At 35.9% G+C, this 15,875-nt stretch overlaps 1 protein-coding gene across 1 annotated transcript; it reads left to right on the top strand.

The window, feature by feature from the left end:
- The first annotated feature begins 7,814 nt into the window (after positions 1-7,814).
- On the top strand, positions 7,815-9,206 carry LOC149000386 (S-adenosyl-methionine 4-1-methyl-2-pyrrolidinyl-3-oxobutanic acid methyltransferase-like). The gene is made up of 4 exons (XM_089139159.1): positions 7,815-7,937; positions 8,018-8,419; positions 8,514-8,771; positions 8,856-9,206. Exons 1-4 carry the CDS (start codon positions 7,863-7,865, stop codon positions 9,204-9,206), a joined length of 1,086 nt encoding a protein of 361 aa, XP_088995285.1. The 5' UTR covers positions 7,815-7,862.
- Positions 9,207-15,875: the final 6,669 nt, after the last annotated feature.

Raw genomic sequence — 15,875 nt, 5'->3', positions numbered from 1 at the left:
GTAAAGTGGCGAACATTTTTTAATACATATCATTATTTTTTATTTTTCCCTTCTCTGTTTTTTTTATAATTTGTCCGCCCCGGGTGGCCTTACCTTTATAACTCAATGCAATTTACATGTTATTTTCCTATATAAGATTGCTTACATATAAATAATTGGCTTTGAGGGGATAATGACAATAATTGGGGGGACATGTTGGTAGCCAATGAAATGAAATAATTCGTGGAATTCATCTCCTAGTCAAGTTATATATGTATTTTTATGCCGCCACGGGAAAGTTAATGGATGAGTAGCGGTCGTCATTTCACTGATATTAGTGGACTTCAACTCCTTATCAATGGTAGCTGTACTTCTAGCATAGTTGTGACTTGTAGTAATCTCTTATGTAGAAATAATAAGACTAAAAAGGTCTGATTCGAACTTTCGTCTTTCTACACATTTTCCTCTACTCCTTTACATCCCCGGCTGAACCAAGAGGTCCAGTTAGAACTTCTTGTAGGTGCAACTCTTTTAAAAACCACACTAAAAGGTTGCATCGACCATTTCTTTAGGGCCTGTTTGGTTACTTGAGTCTGTAGATTTTAAAAATCTAGAGATTTCAAATCTATAGACTTCAAATCTCTGGAATCATGGTTCATAAAATTAACTGTTTGGTTAGCTTAAATCTTTGGAATAAAATTTGTAGATTTATCCTGAAAAAATATTTATTGAGTCATAGTTCAAATATTTAACACTTTTATAATAGGGATGAAATCTCTGGATTTCACCTCATACCCATAAATCTATAGATTCACGTTTTTAGTGTAAAAAGGTGAATCTCTAGATTTCATGAATCTAGAGATTCACACAACCAAACAGGTAAAAATCTCCCATTTGTGAATCCAGAGATTTCAAATCTCTGGATTCATGTAACCAAACAGGCCCTTAGAGACTGGTGCAAAATCTATATCGATGTAAAAGATAGTGGAAGACTCATGGTTGGTTATTATGCATTATCACAAATAAATGCTTAGGCTAAGATCAGAAGATTGTCCTATTCTACGTTTTTTTGGGGCTTGTGAGTTGTTATGTTCTTGACAATGACTCTAAGCAGACAAGAAAGGAATCCAATGAGTTGATAGCTGTGAAACTAATACGAGCCCATCTTTTAGGAAAAAAATTGATTTCAAAATTAAAAAGAGAAATTGGTTATATATGTTCTTGTTACGCAATAGTTTAGGGATCAAATAAACATTTTTTAAATTCTATACTTATGAAAGCAAAGAAATTTTGAATATAAACTTATCTTGTTGATGTTTTATAAGTTTTTTTTTTTTTTTTTTTTTTAATTTCCTACACCCAAGAAATTTTCCACCTTTTTCGTGCCTATTACCATATTATCAGTTTCTTGCTTACATATATGAACACCATTTAAGGCAATCATTTCCAAAGTTGATGCTTAAGAATTATAAAACTTCAGAAATCATGGAAGTTCAACAGGTTCACATGAATAGAGGTAACCGAAATCCGTTTCTGAATTCGCATCCGTTTAGGGGTATTCGAATCCATCTGATTACTAATAGGATGCGGATATAGTGTATCCGGCCCTTTCTTACCAATTACTATTCATCCGATAAAATTATCTGATTAAGTTACTTATTAAGTTTATTTTTCTGCATATTCTCAATGGTTTGGGCCTTGATTATTCGGCTTTTGTTACTTCTATAAACACTCGTGGCTTCCCTCTCACTTTTGCTGAGTTAGAAGGAATGTTATTCACTCAAGAAATTCGTCTTAAAGATGACTTAGCCTATGACTCCTCTTCACATTTGGCTAATTTAGCTCAGACAGGCAATGCTCGCCATTATCGTCCTCCCTTTCAGTGATGATTTCACAACATAGGCAAATCTTTTCTTAGATGTTCTTCTGGCTATCGTCCTCCACATTCACCCTTTACTGGTGGTTACAAACAACAGCATTCGTCTCTCATTATTTGCCAGATATGTGATTATCACAACCATAAAGCTCGTGATTGTTATCAATGTTACAGTCATGCTATTCAAGGTACAGTCAATGCCCCCTATGCATGTTTCTGAATTCTCTAGAGGCACTTATGTAGACGAAACTTGGTATCCTGACTGTGGGGCTACCCATCATATCATCGATGCCCTTGACAATCTTCAAATTGTTCAACCTTACACTGGTACGGATCAGGTGTTAGTAGGTAATGGTATAGGCTTGCCAATCACTCACATTGGTAATTTTTCTATTCCTGCAAAGCATTCTCTTGTCTTTCTCAATAAAATTTTCATGTTCCTTCCATTTAGAAGAATTTATTATCCATTTCCCAGTTTACTTCTGATAATAATGCTATTTTTGCGTTCCATCTTGATATGTTTTATGTGAAAGATCAAGCAACATGGATTTGTCTTCTCCAAGGAACTGTTAGGAATGGATTTTACTAGAAGCACTTGGGCGACTTTTCTCTACAGGATTTCATTGGTGAATGAGCTTTTGTCTCCCAATGGCACTATAGACTTGGCCGTCCTACTTTAAATTAGTCCATAGTATCATTTCTCAATTTAAATTACTTGCTACTTTTGAGAAATTTCAGTTTTTGTGTGATGCTTGTTAAAAGGGAAAGAGTCATAAATTCCCCTTCTCCTCTTCTACTTCATTTTTTATAGCACCTTTGGATTTGATCTATTCGGATGTGTGGGGACCTTCTCCAATGGCTTCTATTGATGGATTTCGATATTATGTTATTTTTGTGGATGCTTTTAGTAAGAGTACTTGGTTGTATCCTATGCATCTAAAGTCTTGAATTTTTATTTTTTTTAAAGAAAAATATTTTCGGCAACAATTTTGAAAATTGTCACAAAAATGTCTATAGTTGCCCCCCACCTTATTCATTAAACGCATTGCCACATATATGATTTTTTGCAACGGTTGTAACAATGGTGAAACATGATATTTGCAACAATTGGCAAATATGACTATTTTTCCCGATGGCAAAAAGCATCGCCGAAACTATTTTTCCATTCGGTACCAGAAAACTGAGCTCATTTTTCACGATGGAAGTATAGACGACGGACGCAGAAACGGAAATTAAGGAGAGTATCAGCCTTTATTTTTTACAATGCTTTCAAACTATCAAAGAGATGTACATTGTTCATTCTTGACAGGAGGTGATCTTGAGTCCCCAACCTTTAGAATCAGAACTCATGAAACACGGGACAGCTGGAGAGAAAATGCTATCTAACTCCTATTTCAACACAATGATGTGTAAAAACAGGATCTCTCCCTCTTCAAAAGCATGGCTAAGAACTTATTTCTTCAAATAAAGTCGTTGCTTCCAAATTTTTGTCTTCACGATGCCAATACACGGAATACGCTAATGAAACAAAAGCACATTCACATACATTTAGGGATGGGCAAACCCCCCCCCCCCCCAACCCCTCAATAATAATAATAACAATAACTCCTCTCCTCCCATAAAAGCCACACAAATAGGGTTGGACACCCCCACTTCCACGGAATGCTACAAAATAAGACTCCTAGCTGTGACAAGATAGATGAGGTCGCTGAGAAGTTTGGGTAACCATTTTCCATCAAAAACTACATGGAAGTATAAGGCAGCAACTATGAGAGTCTTTGTGAGTTATGACTACAGCCAATAACCATGTAAACAATAGAGATGGAAATCAAGGCTCAACAATCAACATCCATAACCAAACGGAAGATGGAGGAGGAGGACACAAGGTTTAGTTATACGTGTTGGCACCCAAAAAAAAAAAAAAAAAAAGCTATGGCTTAAGTCTTAGAGAGAATGTAACATCAAAAGCTTATTGCTCAAATATAAATATTTTTGGATTCTATATTTACGAAACCTAAAGAAATTAAACAGAGTGTAACATCAAGAGCTTATTCCCCAATTCTAAGTTCTCTTCAGGTCTATGATGTTGTTGACAATGACTATGAGCAGAAAAGAAGGAACTCAATGAAGTGGAGTTGTGGAACTAATATGAGCTCATCAGTTAGGAATAAATGATTTCAAAATTTGAAAAGGTGTCAATCTATTTTCTTGTTGGGCACTAACTTAGGGGTCAAATAAATATTTTTGGATTCTACATTTACGGAAGCTAAAGAAATTTCAAGTACAAACTTAGATTTTAAATGTTTTATTAGTATATATATATATACTTCATCTACAAATTATTTCAAACCTAAATTAGCAGGATCTAACTTCTTGTCAATGCAATTCCTTCCCTACCCACCTAATTAACTTTCCTCCTAAACACATGGAAGCATGAGGCAGCAAGTAGGAGAGTCTTTATGAGTTATGATTACAGCCAAATAACCATTTAGAGAATAGAGATGGAAATCAAGGCTCAACATCCATAACCATATGGAAGATGGAGGAGGAGACAAGGTTTAGTTATATGTGTTAGCACAAAAAAAAGAGAGCTATGGCTTAAGTCTTAGAGAGAATGTAACATCAAAAACTTATTGCCCAATTCTAAATATTTTTGAATCCTAAATTTACGGAAGCTAAAGAAATTAGAGAGAATGTAACATCAAGAGCTTGTTGCCCAATTCTAAGTTCTCTTCAGGCCTATGATGTTGTTGACAATGACCATGAGCAGAAAATAAGGAACTCAATGAAGTGGAGTTGTGGAACTAATATGAGCTCAAAAATGATTTCAAAATTTGAAAAGGAATGGACAAGTGCCCCTAGTGTAATTTAAACTTCATTAATAATTGTGCATGCATGTTTTATGAGTTTATCAGTTAGGTAAAGGTTGATGCCAAAAACTTAGAATTGTTTAATTCTATATTCTTATTTGGGGGAAGCAACACTAGTTCAAATATACCAAATCTATATTCCCACATTTAAACAAAATTTATATACTCCTAGTTATAATAAATTTTTAAAACCTATAATTCCTTTTTTAAATTCTTGTGGTTCACTTGCCAATAAAATTTTTCATTTTATAATCTTTGGTGTAACCAATCCATTTCTATATATACAAGCATGATTTACATTTGCTAATATACTCAATGCAAAATAGATGCCTAGGAATCTTAAACCAAGAGAAGGCAGGAAGTTCAACAAGTTCTTCACATGAATGGTGGAGATGGAGAAACTAGCTATGCTAGTAACTCCCAACTTCAAGTATTCTCTCTCTCTCTCTCTCTCTCTCTCTCTCTCTCTCTCTCTCTCTCTCTCTCTCTCTCTCTCTCTCTCTCTCTCTCTCTCTCTCTCTCTCTCTCTCTCTCTCTCTCTCTCTCTCTCTCTCTCTCTCTCTCTCTCTCTCTCTCTCTCTCTCTCTCTCTCTCTCTCTCTCTCTCTCTCTCTCTCTCTCTCTCTCTCTCTCTCTCTCTCTCTCTCTCTAATACTTTCATTTTTATTCTATTTGAGCAACTAAGCATGAACTCTCTTTTTTTCTTCCAGAAACTAGTGATAACAAGGGCAAACCACTAGTAGTTCGAAGCATTTCAGATTTGTATTCCACCAAGTTATCTCAATGTCTAAGGATAGCAGATTTAGGATGTTCATCAAGACCCAACACCTTACAAGTGATCACAGAGATCATTGAAGCGATCTACGAAATATGTTATCAGTTGAATTGTAAAACGCCAGAATTCCTAGTGTTCCTCAATGATCTTCCAAGTAATTGTTGGATCCACCAAGATCTATAATTGTTGGATCCACCAGGATCTATATTATTCCTATAATAATTGAAGCATGTGCTATGAATATAATCACATTAAAATCCATATTAGAAAAAATAAACTTATCTTCTCCTAAAATTTATCCCCGTGATATTTTCTCTTTTGTCATGCCATCAGGAAATATTTCCACATTACTTTCTCTTTCTACAATCTCTCCTTCAATTTAGCCATTATATTCTTATATATGTTCTTTAATCTTTTCCGTCTTCTTTCTTCAATCAGATCATTAATAATGTGAATCACCTTGTTTTCAGTGTAAAAATGGAGCTTAAGGCTTCAAAATGGATCCTCTTTCCTCCCAACGTGATTATCCACTCCAGAAAGAAGAAAAAATAGGAGAAGAATTTGAAAATTAGGAGAAGTTTAGGGAATTACTAGCACATGAGGACAATGTGCTATTAAATCTCCTCCCCCCCCCCCCCCCTCTCCCTCCTTCCCAAAAAAAAAACACTTGATGAGTCTAGGGCACCTCCCTTGGAAAAGAACAATGACAGTTTTCAGTCACATAAAAACGGGTGGGGTCTACATGGGACCCCATTAGATACCCACTTTTCATTCTTTTTTAATATTTATATAGTGAGATTCACCACTGTTATGTGGTTGTTAAAAGGGGTGGTGGGGTATGGCCGTGCACGAACCAGTCTTAGGAAAGGGTTGTTGATTTGGCAAACTCATCGGCGGCAAAATTTGCTTCATGATGGACATGCGTGAATGAGCAATCCGTGAAGGCTGTCGCTAGCTTAAGAATATCATTGAGCACATGAGAGATTTTCCAACTGTGATGGGAGGCTGGTTGTGTAATCGCCTGCACCAGCGCTAGGTTGTCACATTCCACTAAAAGATGGGGAATCTGAAAATCTAGGGCAAGACTGAGTCCTCGCCTAATTGCTAGTGCTTTTGTAGTAAGAGAATCCTGACAGCCCGTTCTTTGTCCAAAAGCAAACACCACTTTATGATTAGAGTCACGTGCTATGCCACCAATCCCAGAATGTTTTGGATCGAAAAATGAAGATCCGTCTACACTGAATTTGATCTAATCATGCATAAGATGTCAATATAGCTAGCTTGTTGTCAAATTCAACATCTCGAGTTTATCAAATTCTAGGATTTATTTAGATTTTGATCATGGTGCTGACGTTAAATAGATAAGAGGGAATCTAACTAAATAATCTATAAAAGGAAGGAAGAGGTTTGCGTGTTTTTTATGCGTTTATCAATTAGCTGAAAACTGGTGTCAAAAATTTGGAAACATTTAGTTATATGTTGTCGTTAGGTGGAAGAACACTAGTCAATATAGCCACCACCACTTCATACGTCCAAGTCTTTAAGAACTCCACAAAAACTCAACTACCTCTATTTATGCGAATCTTCATGAACCAAACTCAAACTCAAACTCAACTACTGAAGAGACTCTAGCAAATTATATCTTATCCACAAGTAAATCAAACTCAGAGTTGCATTCAAACACATAAGAGACATAATTCATGCTAAAAACAAATAGATAACTTGAGTAATTCAAACTCTAGAGTTAGAGTCTAAGATTAACTTTGAACAAAACTCTTATAATTATAAATATGTAATCTGTATAGTCAATCTCAATGAAGTAAATCAGATTCTCGTGAACTTAGGTTACAGAAATCAACGAAACGACGTAAAATTGAATATCTCTCTCCCCCACTTTTTTTTTTTTTTTCCGTCTCTCTCCTTCATCACGTGTTTCTCTAACCCTAACTCATGATTTTTAACAATTATAGATACTATCCGATACAAGTCGAATCCATGACCTTTAATGGTGTCTTGAAGATATATTAACATAATGCAACACCTTATAAGCATCTCAGTCCTTTTGTAATTTTTTTTTTTTTCTTAAGTTCCCAATCCCACCTGCTGTCTCTCCTTCTCAGTGACATCAATTCCATCTACATATTTGACGAATCATCATTTCTTACGAAATGGTGACGTGTGCGATTAGACATTTCAAACCTTCCAACCGCATTGTATAATTGTTTTTCTTTACTTGGGTAGGTAGATCGAACAGATTTTCTCCTTTTAAATACTCTACATTCTAAGCACAGTTCACATTTTAAATACATCTACATTCTAAGCACAGTTCACATTTGCAGACAAACTATTTGCAGCACAAAACCATGGAAGTTCAACAAGTTCTCCACATGAATGGAGGGGATGGAGAAATCAGCTATGCTAGCAACTCCGAAGTTCATGTACGTTCTCTCTCTTTCTCCTTCTCTTTCTCTCTCTCTCAGATTCAAGAGATTGAACATTTGTTGTTTCTTTGTTGCAGAAACTAGGGATAGCCAAGGCAATACCATTCATAACTCGCAGCATTTCAGATCTATACTCCACAATGTTATCAGAGTGTTTAAGGATAGCAGATTTGGGTTGTTCATCAGGATCCAACACCTTACTAATAACCACAGAGATCATTGATGCCATCCATCAAACATATTATCAGTTGAACCATAAAGCTCCTGAATTCCTAGTGTTCCTCAACGATCTTCCAAGTAATGACTTCAACAACATCTTCAAAACCTTGCCCACCTTCTATGAACAGCTAAAGAAGAAGGGTGAACAGTTTGGGCCATGTTGCATTACAGGAGTACCTGGTTCTTTCTATGAGAGGCTCTTTCCAACCAGTTCTATCGACTTCTTTTATTCCACTTACAGCCTTCATTGGCTCTCTCAGGTTTGAAACTTAATTAACAATAGTTAATAGTTAATCATGCACATTCATATTAGTTGTTTTAACATAATTTCTTTGTCGTATACACGTACTATAGGTTCCTCCAACAATTGAAACAAACAAGGGAAATGTTTACTTGTCGATGACAAGTCCTCCTAGTGTGGTCAAAGCTTACTTGGAGCAATTTCAGAAGGATTTCACCTTGTTTCTTAGTTTGCGTTCTAAAGAAATAACACCAGGAGGAAGAATGGTTCTAACATTTCTGGGCAGGAGAAGTGAAGATCCATTTCGCAAAGAAGAGAAAGTCATTATAGAGGATCTCTTGTCTAATTCACTAAATGACTTGGTCTTAGAGGTATGAATGCTTAACTAATATTTACCCACAAACTTTTTTATATATATTTAAAAATTCTTTATAAAACTTTTTATTTTGTTTTAGGATCTCCTTGAAGAAGCCAAAGTGGATGCATTCAATTTACCGATTTATATGTCTTCTAGTAAAGAATTAGAAGGTATAGTTAATGCAGAAGGATCTTTCTATCTTGATCACTTAGAAATATTTGATACAAATTGGTATCGAAGTGATGGTGATGACGACAACAAAAAGTTTATGTTGGATGGTGTAACTGGACAAAAAATAGGGAAAACTATGAGAGCTGTGTTTGAACCTATGCTTCTAAGCCACTTTGGGGAGTCTATAACTGAAACTGTACTTTGTAGGTGCATGGAGTATCTGAAGAAGTCAGAGGGTACACTTGTTACTATATCCATTTCGTTAAGAGCAAAGTGATGCTTTAGGACTTTGGGTGTGTAAGAATGATAATAATATCCGATCGTAATGTGTTATTTATGCTTTGGCCTGCACCTTAGCTATCCATCTTCTTGGCATGAGTGTTTTCTATTCATGATTTGTGATACTGCTTGGCTGATTTTGACTCCATGATTTCATAAAACTTGGGAATTTAAAGTCCATAAGTATCACATCTTTCAATAATCGTTAGAGCTAAGTTTTCCTAGGAGATATATTCTCCTTATAAAGAGTAAAGTGGTCCACATTTTGATTCAAAAATTAGGATTGTGAACGCATCAGTAAAGTGGCAAACTTTTTTGATACATATCTTTTGTATAAGTTCACAATTTACACGTTATTTTCCTATATAAGATTGCTTACATATAAATAATTGGCTTTGAGGGGATAATGACAATAATTGGGGGGACATGTTGGTAGCCAATGAAATGAAATAATTCGTGGAATTCATCTCCTAGTCAAGTTATATATGTATTTTTATGCCGCCACGGGAAAGCTAATGGATGAGTAGCGGTCGTCATTTCACTGATATTAGTGGACTTCAACTCCTTGTCAATGGTAGCTGTACTTCTAGCATAGTTGTGACTTGTGGTAATCTCTTATGCAGAAATAATAAGACTAAAAATGTCCAATTTGAACTTTCGTCTTTCTAAACCTTCTTTTCCTCCACTCCTTTACATTCCCAGCTGAGCCAAGAGGTCCAGGTTCGAACTTCTTGTAGGTGCAACTCTTTTAAAAACCACACTAAAAGTTTGCATCGACCATTTCTTTAGCGACAGATGAAAAATCTATAACCATGTAAAAGATAGTGGAAGACTCTTTTTTTTTTTTTTTTGGTAAACAACATTTCCTTCAAAAGACCAAACAAAACGCGCTAGATCCAGAGTACAATGAGCCTGAATCCAGGAAGTGGATAACGGCCAACTAGTCTTACAAGGTACATACCGGGCCTCTTGGGCTAGAGAGTGGGCCAACAAGTTCCCATCTCTAGAACAAAACAAAAACTTACAAGAGGAAAACTGGGATGCTAAAACTTTAATGTCTTTTACAATCGGTTCAACTTGATAAGGGGGGAAGATATCACGACCCACAAGGAGATCCACCAAACCTGAGTTGTCGGAAAATACCGCAACCTCTTCAATCCCATTCTCACAAGCCCAAACCACAGCAGCCCGCACTGACAGAGCTTCCCCTTCTAGCACCGAAGCAGACAGCGCCTGATCCGAACAACCCAAGATCAACATTCCCCCTTTGAAAGCAGCGAAACCCAACCCAGTAGCTCCATTTTCCTCACTGTAAGCAGCATCACAAAATATGATCACCTCTGGAATTGCCGCAACTCGAGCCTCCGCACCTGAGTTTGGATTGGGCATTTCGACCCCATGCACATTCCTTCTACCATGCCTAGAAATGATTTGTGAGTTGTGATGTTCTTGACAATGACTTTAAGCAGACAAGAAAGGAATCCAATGAGGTGATAGCTGTGAAACTAATACGAGCCCATCTATTTAGGAAAAATTTTGATTTCAAAATTAAAAAGAGAAGTTAGTTTCTATATGTTCTTGTTATGCAATAATTTAGGGATCAAATAAACATTTTTAAATTCTAAACTTATGAAAGCAAAGAAATTTTGAATATGAACTTATCTTGTTGATGTTTTATAAGTATTATTATTTTCTTTTATTTTTAATTTCCTACACCCAAGAATTTTTCCACCTTTTTGGTGCCTATGACCATATTATTAGTTTCTTGCTTACATATATGAACACCATTTAAGACAATCATTTCCAAAGTTGATGCTTAAGAATTATAAAACTTTAGAAATCATGGAAGTTCAACAGGTTCACATGAATAGAGGAAACTTAAATCTATTTCTAAATTCGCATCCGCATCTGTTTTGGGGTATTCGAATCCGTCTGATTACTAATAGGATGCGGATATAGCATACCCCTTTCTTACCAATTATTATTCATCCGATAAAATTATCCAATTAAGTTACTTGTTAAATTTATTTTTCTGCATGTTCTCAATGGTTTGGGTCCTAATTATTCGGCTTTTGTTACTTCTATAAACACTCGTGGCTTCGCGCTCACTTTTGCTGAGTTAGAAGGAATGTTATTCACTCAAGAAATTCGTCTTAAGGATGATTTAGCCTATGACTCCTCTTCACTTTTGGATAATTTGGCTCAAACAAGCTATGCTCGCCATTATCGTCCTCCAATGTTTTGGGTATGATCTCACAACAGAGACAAATCTTTTCATAGACGTTCTTCTGGCTATCGTCCTCCACTTCTTGCCACTCCACATTCACCATTTACTAGTGGTTACAAACAACAGCATCCGTCTCTCATTATTTGCCAAATTTGTGATTGTCACAACCATAAAGCTCGTGATTGTTATCAATGCTACAGTCAATCTATTCAAGGTACAGCCAATGCCCCATGTGCATGTTTTTGAATTCTCTAGAGGCACTTATGTAGACGAAACTTGGTATCCTGACTCTGGGGCTACCCATCATATCATCAATGCCCTTGACAATCTTCAAATTGCTCAACCTTACATTGGTAAGGATTAGGTGTTAGTAGGTAATGGTACAGGCTTGTCAATCACTCACATTGGTAATTTTTCTATTCCTATAAAGCATTCTCCTGTCTTTCTCAATAAAGTTCTTCATGTTCCTTCCATTCAGAAGAATTTATTATCCATTTCCTAGTTTACTTTTGATAATAATGCTATTTTTGAGTTCCATCTTGATATGTTTTATATGAAAGATCGAGCAACATGGATTTGTCTTCTCCAAGGAACCGTTAGGAATGGACTTTACCAGAAGCACTTGGGCAACTTTTCTCTACAGGATTTCATTGGTGAACGAGCTTTTGTCTCCCAATGGCACTTCAGACTTGGCCATCCTACTTTAAATTAGTCCATAGTATTATTTCTCAATTTAAATTACTTGTTACTTTTGAGAAATTTCAGTTTTTGTGTGATGCTTGTTAAAAGGGAAAGAGTCATAAATTCCCCTTCTCCTCTTCTACTTCATTTTTTATTGCACCTTTGGATTTGATATATTCGGATGTGTGGGGACCTTTTCCAATGGCTTCTATTGATGGATTTCGATATTATGTTATTTTTGTGGATGCTTTTAGTAAGTGTACTTGGTTGTATCCTATGCATCTAAAGTCTTGAATTTTTTTTTTATTTTTTTTGAAAAGAAAAATATTTTTGGCAACAATTTTGAAAATTATCACAAAAATGTCTATAGTTGCCCCCACCTTATTCATTAAACCCATTGCCACATATATGATTTTTCGCAACGGTTGTAACAATGGTGAAACATGATATTTGGCGACAATTTTAGAATTTTCGTTGCCAAAAAATGGGATTTTTGCCCACACTTATTGCAACCATTGGCAAATATGAATATTTTTCATTATGGCAAAAAGTGTCACCAAAACTATTTTTCCATTCAGTACCAAAAAACTGAGCTCATTTTTTGCAACGGTAGTATAGATGATGGACGCGGAAATGAAAATTAAGGAGAGTGTCGGCCTTTATTTTTGCAACGCTTTCAAACTATCAAGAGACATACATTGTTCATTCTTGACAGGAAGTGATCTAGAGTCCCCAACCATTAGAATCAGAACACATGAAACACGGGACAGCTGGGAAAAAAATACTACAGGAGTGAAACACGGGACAACTGGGGGGAAAAATACTATCTAACTCCTTTTCCGACACAATGATGTGTAAAAACAGGATCTCTCCCTCTTCAAAAGCATGGCTAAAAACTTATTTCTTCAAATAAAGTCGTTGCTTCCAAATTTTTGTCTTCACGATGCCAATATGGGGAATACGCTAATGAAACGAAAGCACATTCACATGCATTTAGGGATGGGCAAACCCCTCAATAATAATAATAATAACAATAACTCCTTTCCTCCCATAAAAGCCACACAAATAGGGTTGGACACCCCCACTTCCACGGAATGCTACAAAATAAGACTCCTAGCTATGACAAGATAGATGAGGTCGCTGAGAAGTTTGGGTAGACCATTTTCCATCACAAACTACATGGAAATATAAGGCAGCAACTATGAGAGTCTTTGTGAGTTATGACTGCAGCCAATAACCATGTAAACAATAGAGATGGAAATCAAGGCTCAACATCCATAACCATACGGAAGATGGAGGAGGAGGACACAAGGTTTAGTTATAGGTGTTGGCACCAAAAAGAAAAATAAAAGCTATGGCTTAAGTCTTAGAGAGAATGTAACATCAAAAGCTTATTGCCCAAATATAAATATTTTTGGATTCTATATTTACGAAACCTAAAGAAATTAAACAGAATGTAACATTAAGAGCTTATTCCCCAATTCTAAGTTGTCTTTGATGTTGTTGACAATTAATGACTATGAGCAGAAAAGAAGGAACTCAATGAAGTGGAGTTGTGGAACTAATATGAGCTCAAAAATGATTTCAAATTTTGAAAAGGAATGGACAAGTGCCCCTAGTGTAATTTAAACTTAATTAATAATTGTGCATGTTTTATGAGTTTATCAGTTAGGTAAAGGTTGATGCCAAAAACTTAGAATTGTTTAATTCTATATTCTTATTTGGGGGAAGCAACACTAGTTCAAATATACCAAATCTATATTCCCACATTTAAACAAAATTTATATACTCCTAGTTATAATAAATTTTTAAAACCTATAATTCCTTTTTTAAATTCTTGTGGTTCACTTTCCAAGAAAATTTTTCATTTTATAATCTTTGGTGTTATCAATCCATTCCTATATATACATCAATCCATTCCTATATATACAAGCATGATTTACATTTGTTAATATACTCAATGCAAAATAGATGCCTAGGAATCTTAAACCAAGAGACGGCATGGAAGTTCAACAAGTTCTTCACATGAATGGTGGAGATGGAGAAACTAGCTATGCTAGTGACGCCCAGCTTCAAATTGTCTCTCTCTCTCTCTCTCTCTCTCTCTCTCTCTCTCTCTCTCTCTCTCTCTCTCTCTCTCTCTCTAATACTTTCATTTTTATCTCTATCTCTAGCAACTAACATAACTCTCTTTTTTCTTCCTAAAACTAGTGATAACAAGGGCAAGCCACTAGAAGTTCGAGCATTCAGATTTGTATTTCACCAAGTTATCTCAATGTCTAAGGATAGCAGATTTAGGCTGCTCATCAAGACCCAACACCTTACAAGTGATCACAGAGACCATTGAAGCGATCTACGAAATATGTTATCAGTTGAATTGTAAAATGCCAAAATTCCTAGTGTTCCTCAATGATCTTCCAAGTAATTGTTGGATCCACCAGGATCTATATTATTCCTATAATTATTGAAGCATTTGCTATGAATATAATCACAATTAAAATCCATATTAGAAAAAATAAACTTATCTTCTCCTAAAATTTCTCCCGGTGATATTTTCTCTTTTGTCATGCCATCAAGAAATATTTCCACATTACTTTCTCTTTCTGCAATCTCCTCCTTCAATTTAGCCATTATATTCTTATATATGTTCTTTAATCTTTTCCGTCTTCTTTCTTCAATCGGATCATTAATAATGTGAATCACCTTGTTTTAAGTGTAAAAATGGAGCTTAAGGCTTCAGAATGGATCCTCTTTCCTCCCAACGTGATTATCCACTCCAGAAAGAAGAAAAAATGGGAGAAGAATTTGGAAATTAGGAGAAGTTTAGGGAATTACTAGCACATGAGGACAATGTGCTATTAAATCTCCTCCCCCCCCCCCTCCTTCCCAAAAAAAAAACACTTGATGAGTCTAGGGCACCTCCCTTGAAAAGAACAATGACAGTTTTCAGTCACATAAAAACGGGTGGGGTCTACATGGGACCCCATTAGATACCCACTTTTCATTCTTTTTTAATATTTATAGTGAGATTAACCACTGTTATGTGGTTGTTAAAAGGGGGGGGGGGGTATGGCGGTACACGAACCAGTCTTGGGAAAGGGTTGTTGATTTAGCAAACTCATTGGCGGTAAAATTTGCTTCACAATGTACATGCGTGAACGAGCAATCCGTGAAGGCTGTCGCTAGCTTAAGAATATATATCATTGAGCACATGAGAGATTTTCCAACTGTGATGGGAGGCTGGTTGTGTAATCGCCTGCACCAGCGCTAGGTTGTCACATTCCACTAGAAGATGGGGAATCTGGAAATCTAGGGCAAGACTGAGTCCTCGCCTAATGGCTAGTGCTTTTGTAGTAAGAGAATCCTGACAGCCCGTTCTTTGTCCAAAAGCAAACACCACCTTATGATTAGAGTCACGTGCTATGCCACCAATCCCAGAACGTTTTGGATCGAAAAATGAAGATCCGTCTACATTGAATTTGATCTGATCATATGCCTAAGATGTCAATATAACTAGCTTGTTGTCAAATTCAACATCTCGAGTTTATCAAATTATAGGATTTATTTAGGTTTTGATGATGGTGCTGACGTTAAATAGATAAGAGGGAATCTAACTAAATAATGTATCCAAGGAAGAAAGAGGTGTGCGTGTTTTTTATGCGTTTATCAATTAGCTGAAAACTGGTGTCAAAAATTTAGAAACATTTAGTTATATTTTGTCCTTAGGTGGAAGAACACTAGTCAATTTGGAATCCGGAT

This window comes from Hakea prostrata, chromosome 11, assembly GCF_041222555.1.
Source record: "Hakea prostrata isolate BN-2017 chromosome 11, UWA_Hpros_2, whole genome shotgun sequence".
Classification (NCBI taxonomy): Eukaryota; Viridiplantae; Streptophyta; class Magnoliopsida; order Proteales; family Proteaceae; genus Hakea; species Hakea prostrata.
The sequence above is the reverse complement of the archived record's forward strand: the minus strand, read 5'-3'. Positions and strand labels throughout refer to the sequence as shown.

Bases quoted from the DNA above. Each gene is read 5' to 3' on its own strand.
- LOC149000386 (XM_089139159.1), top strand. From the start codon at position 7,863: ATGGAAGTTCAACAAGTTCTCCACATGAATGGAGGGGATGGAGAAATC. The intron at 7,938-8,017 runs GTACGTTCTCTC...TCTTTGTTGCAG, and splicing joins CTAGCAACTCCGAAGTTCAT to AAACTAGGGATAGCCAAGGC. The intron at 8,420-8,513 runs GTTTGAAACTTA...CACGTACTATAG, and splicing joins GCCTTCATTGGCTCTCTCAG to GTTCCTCCAACAATTGAAAC.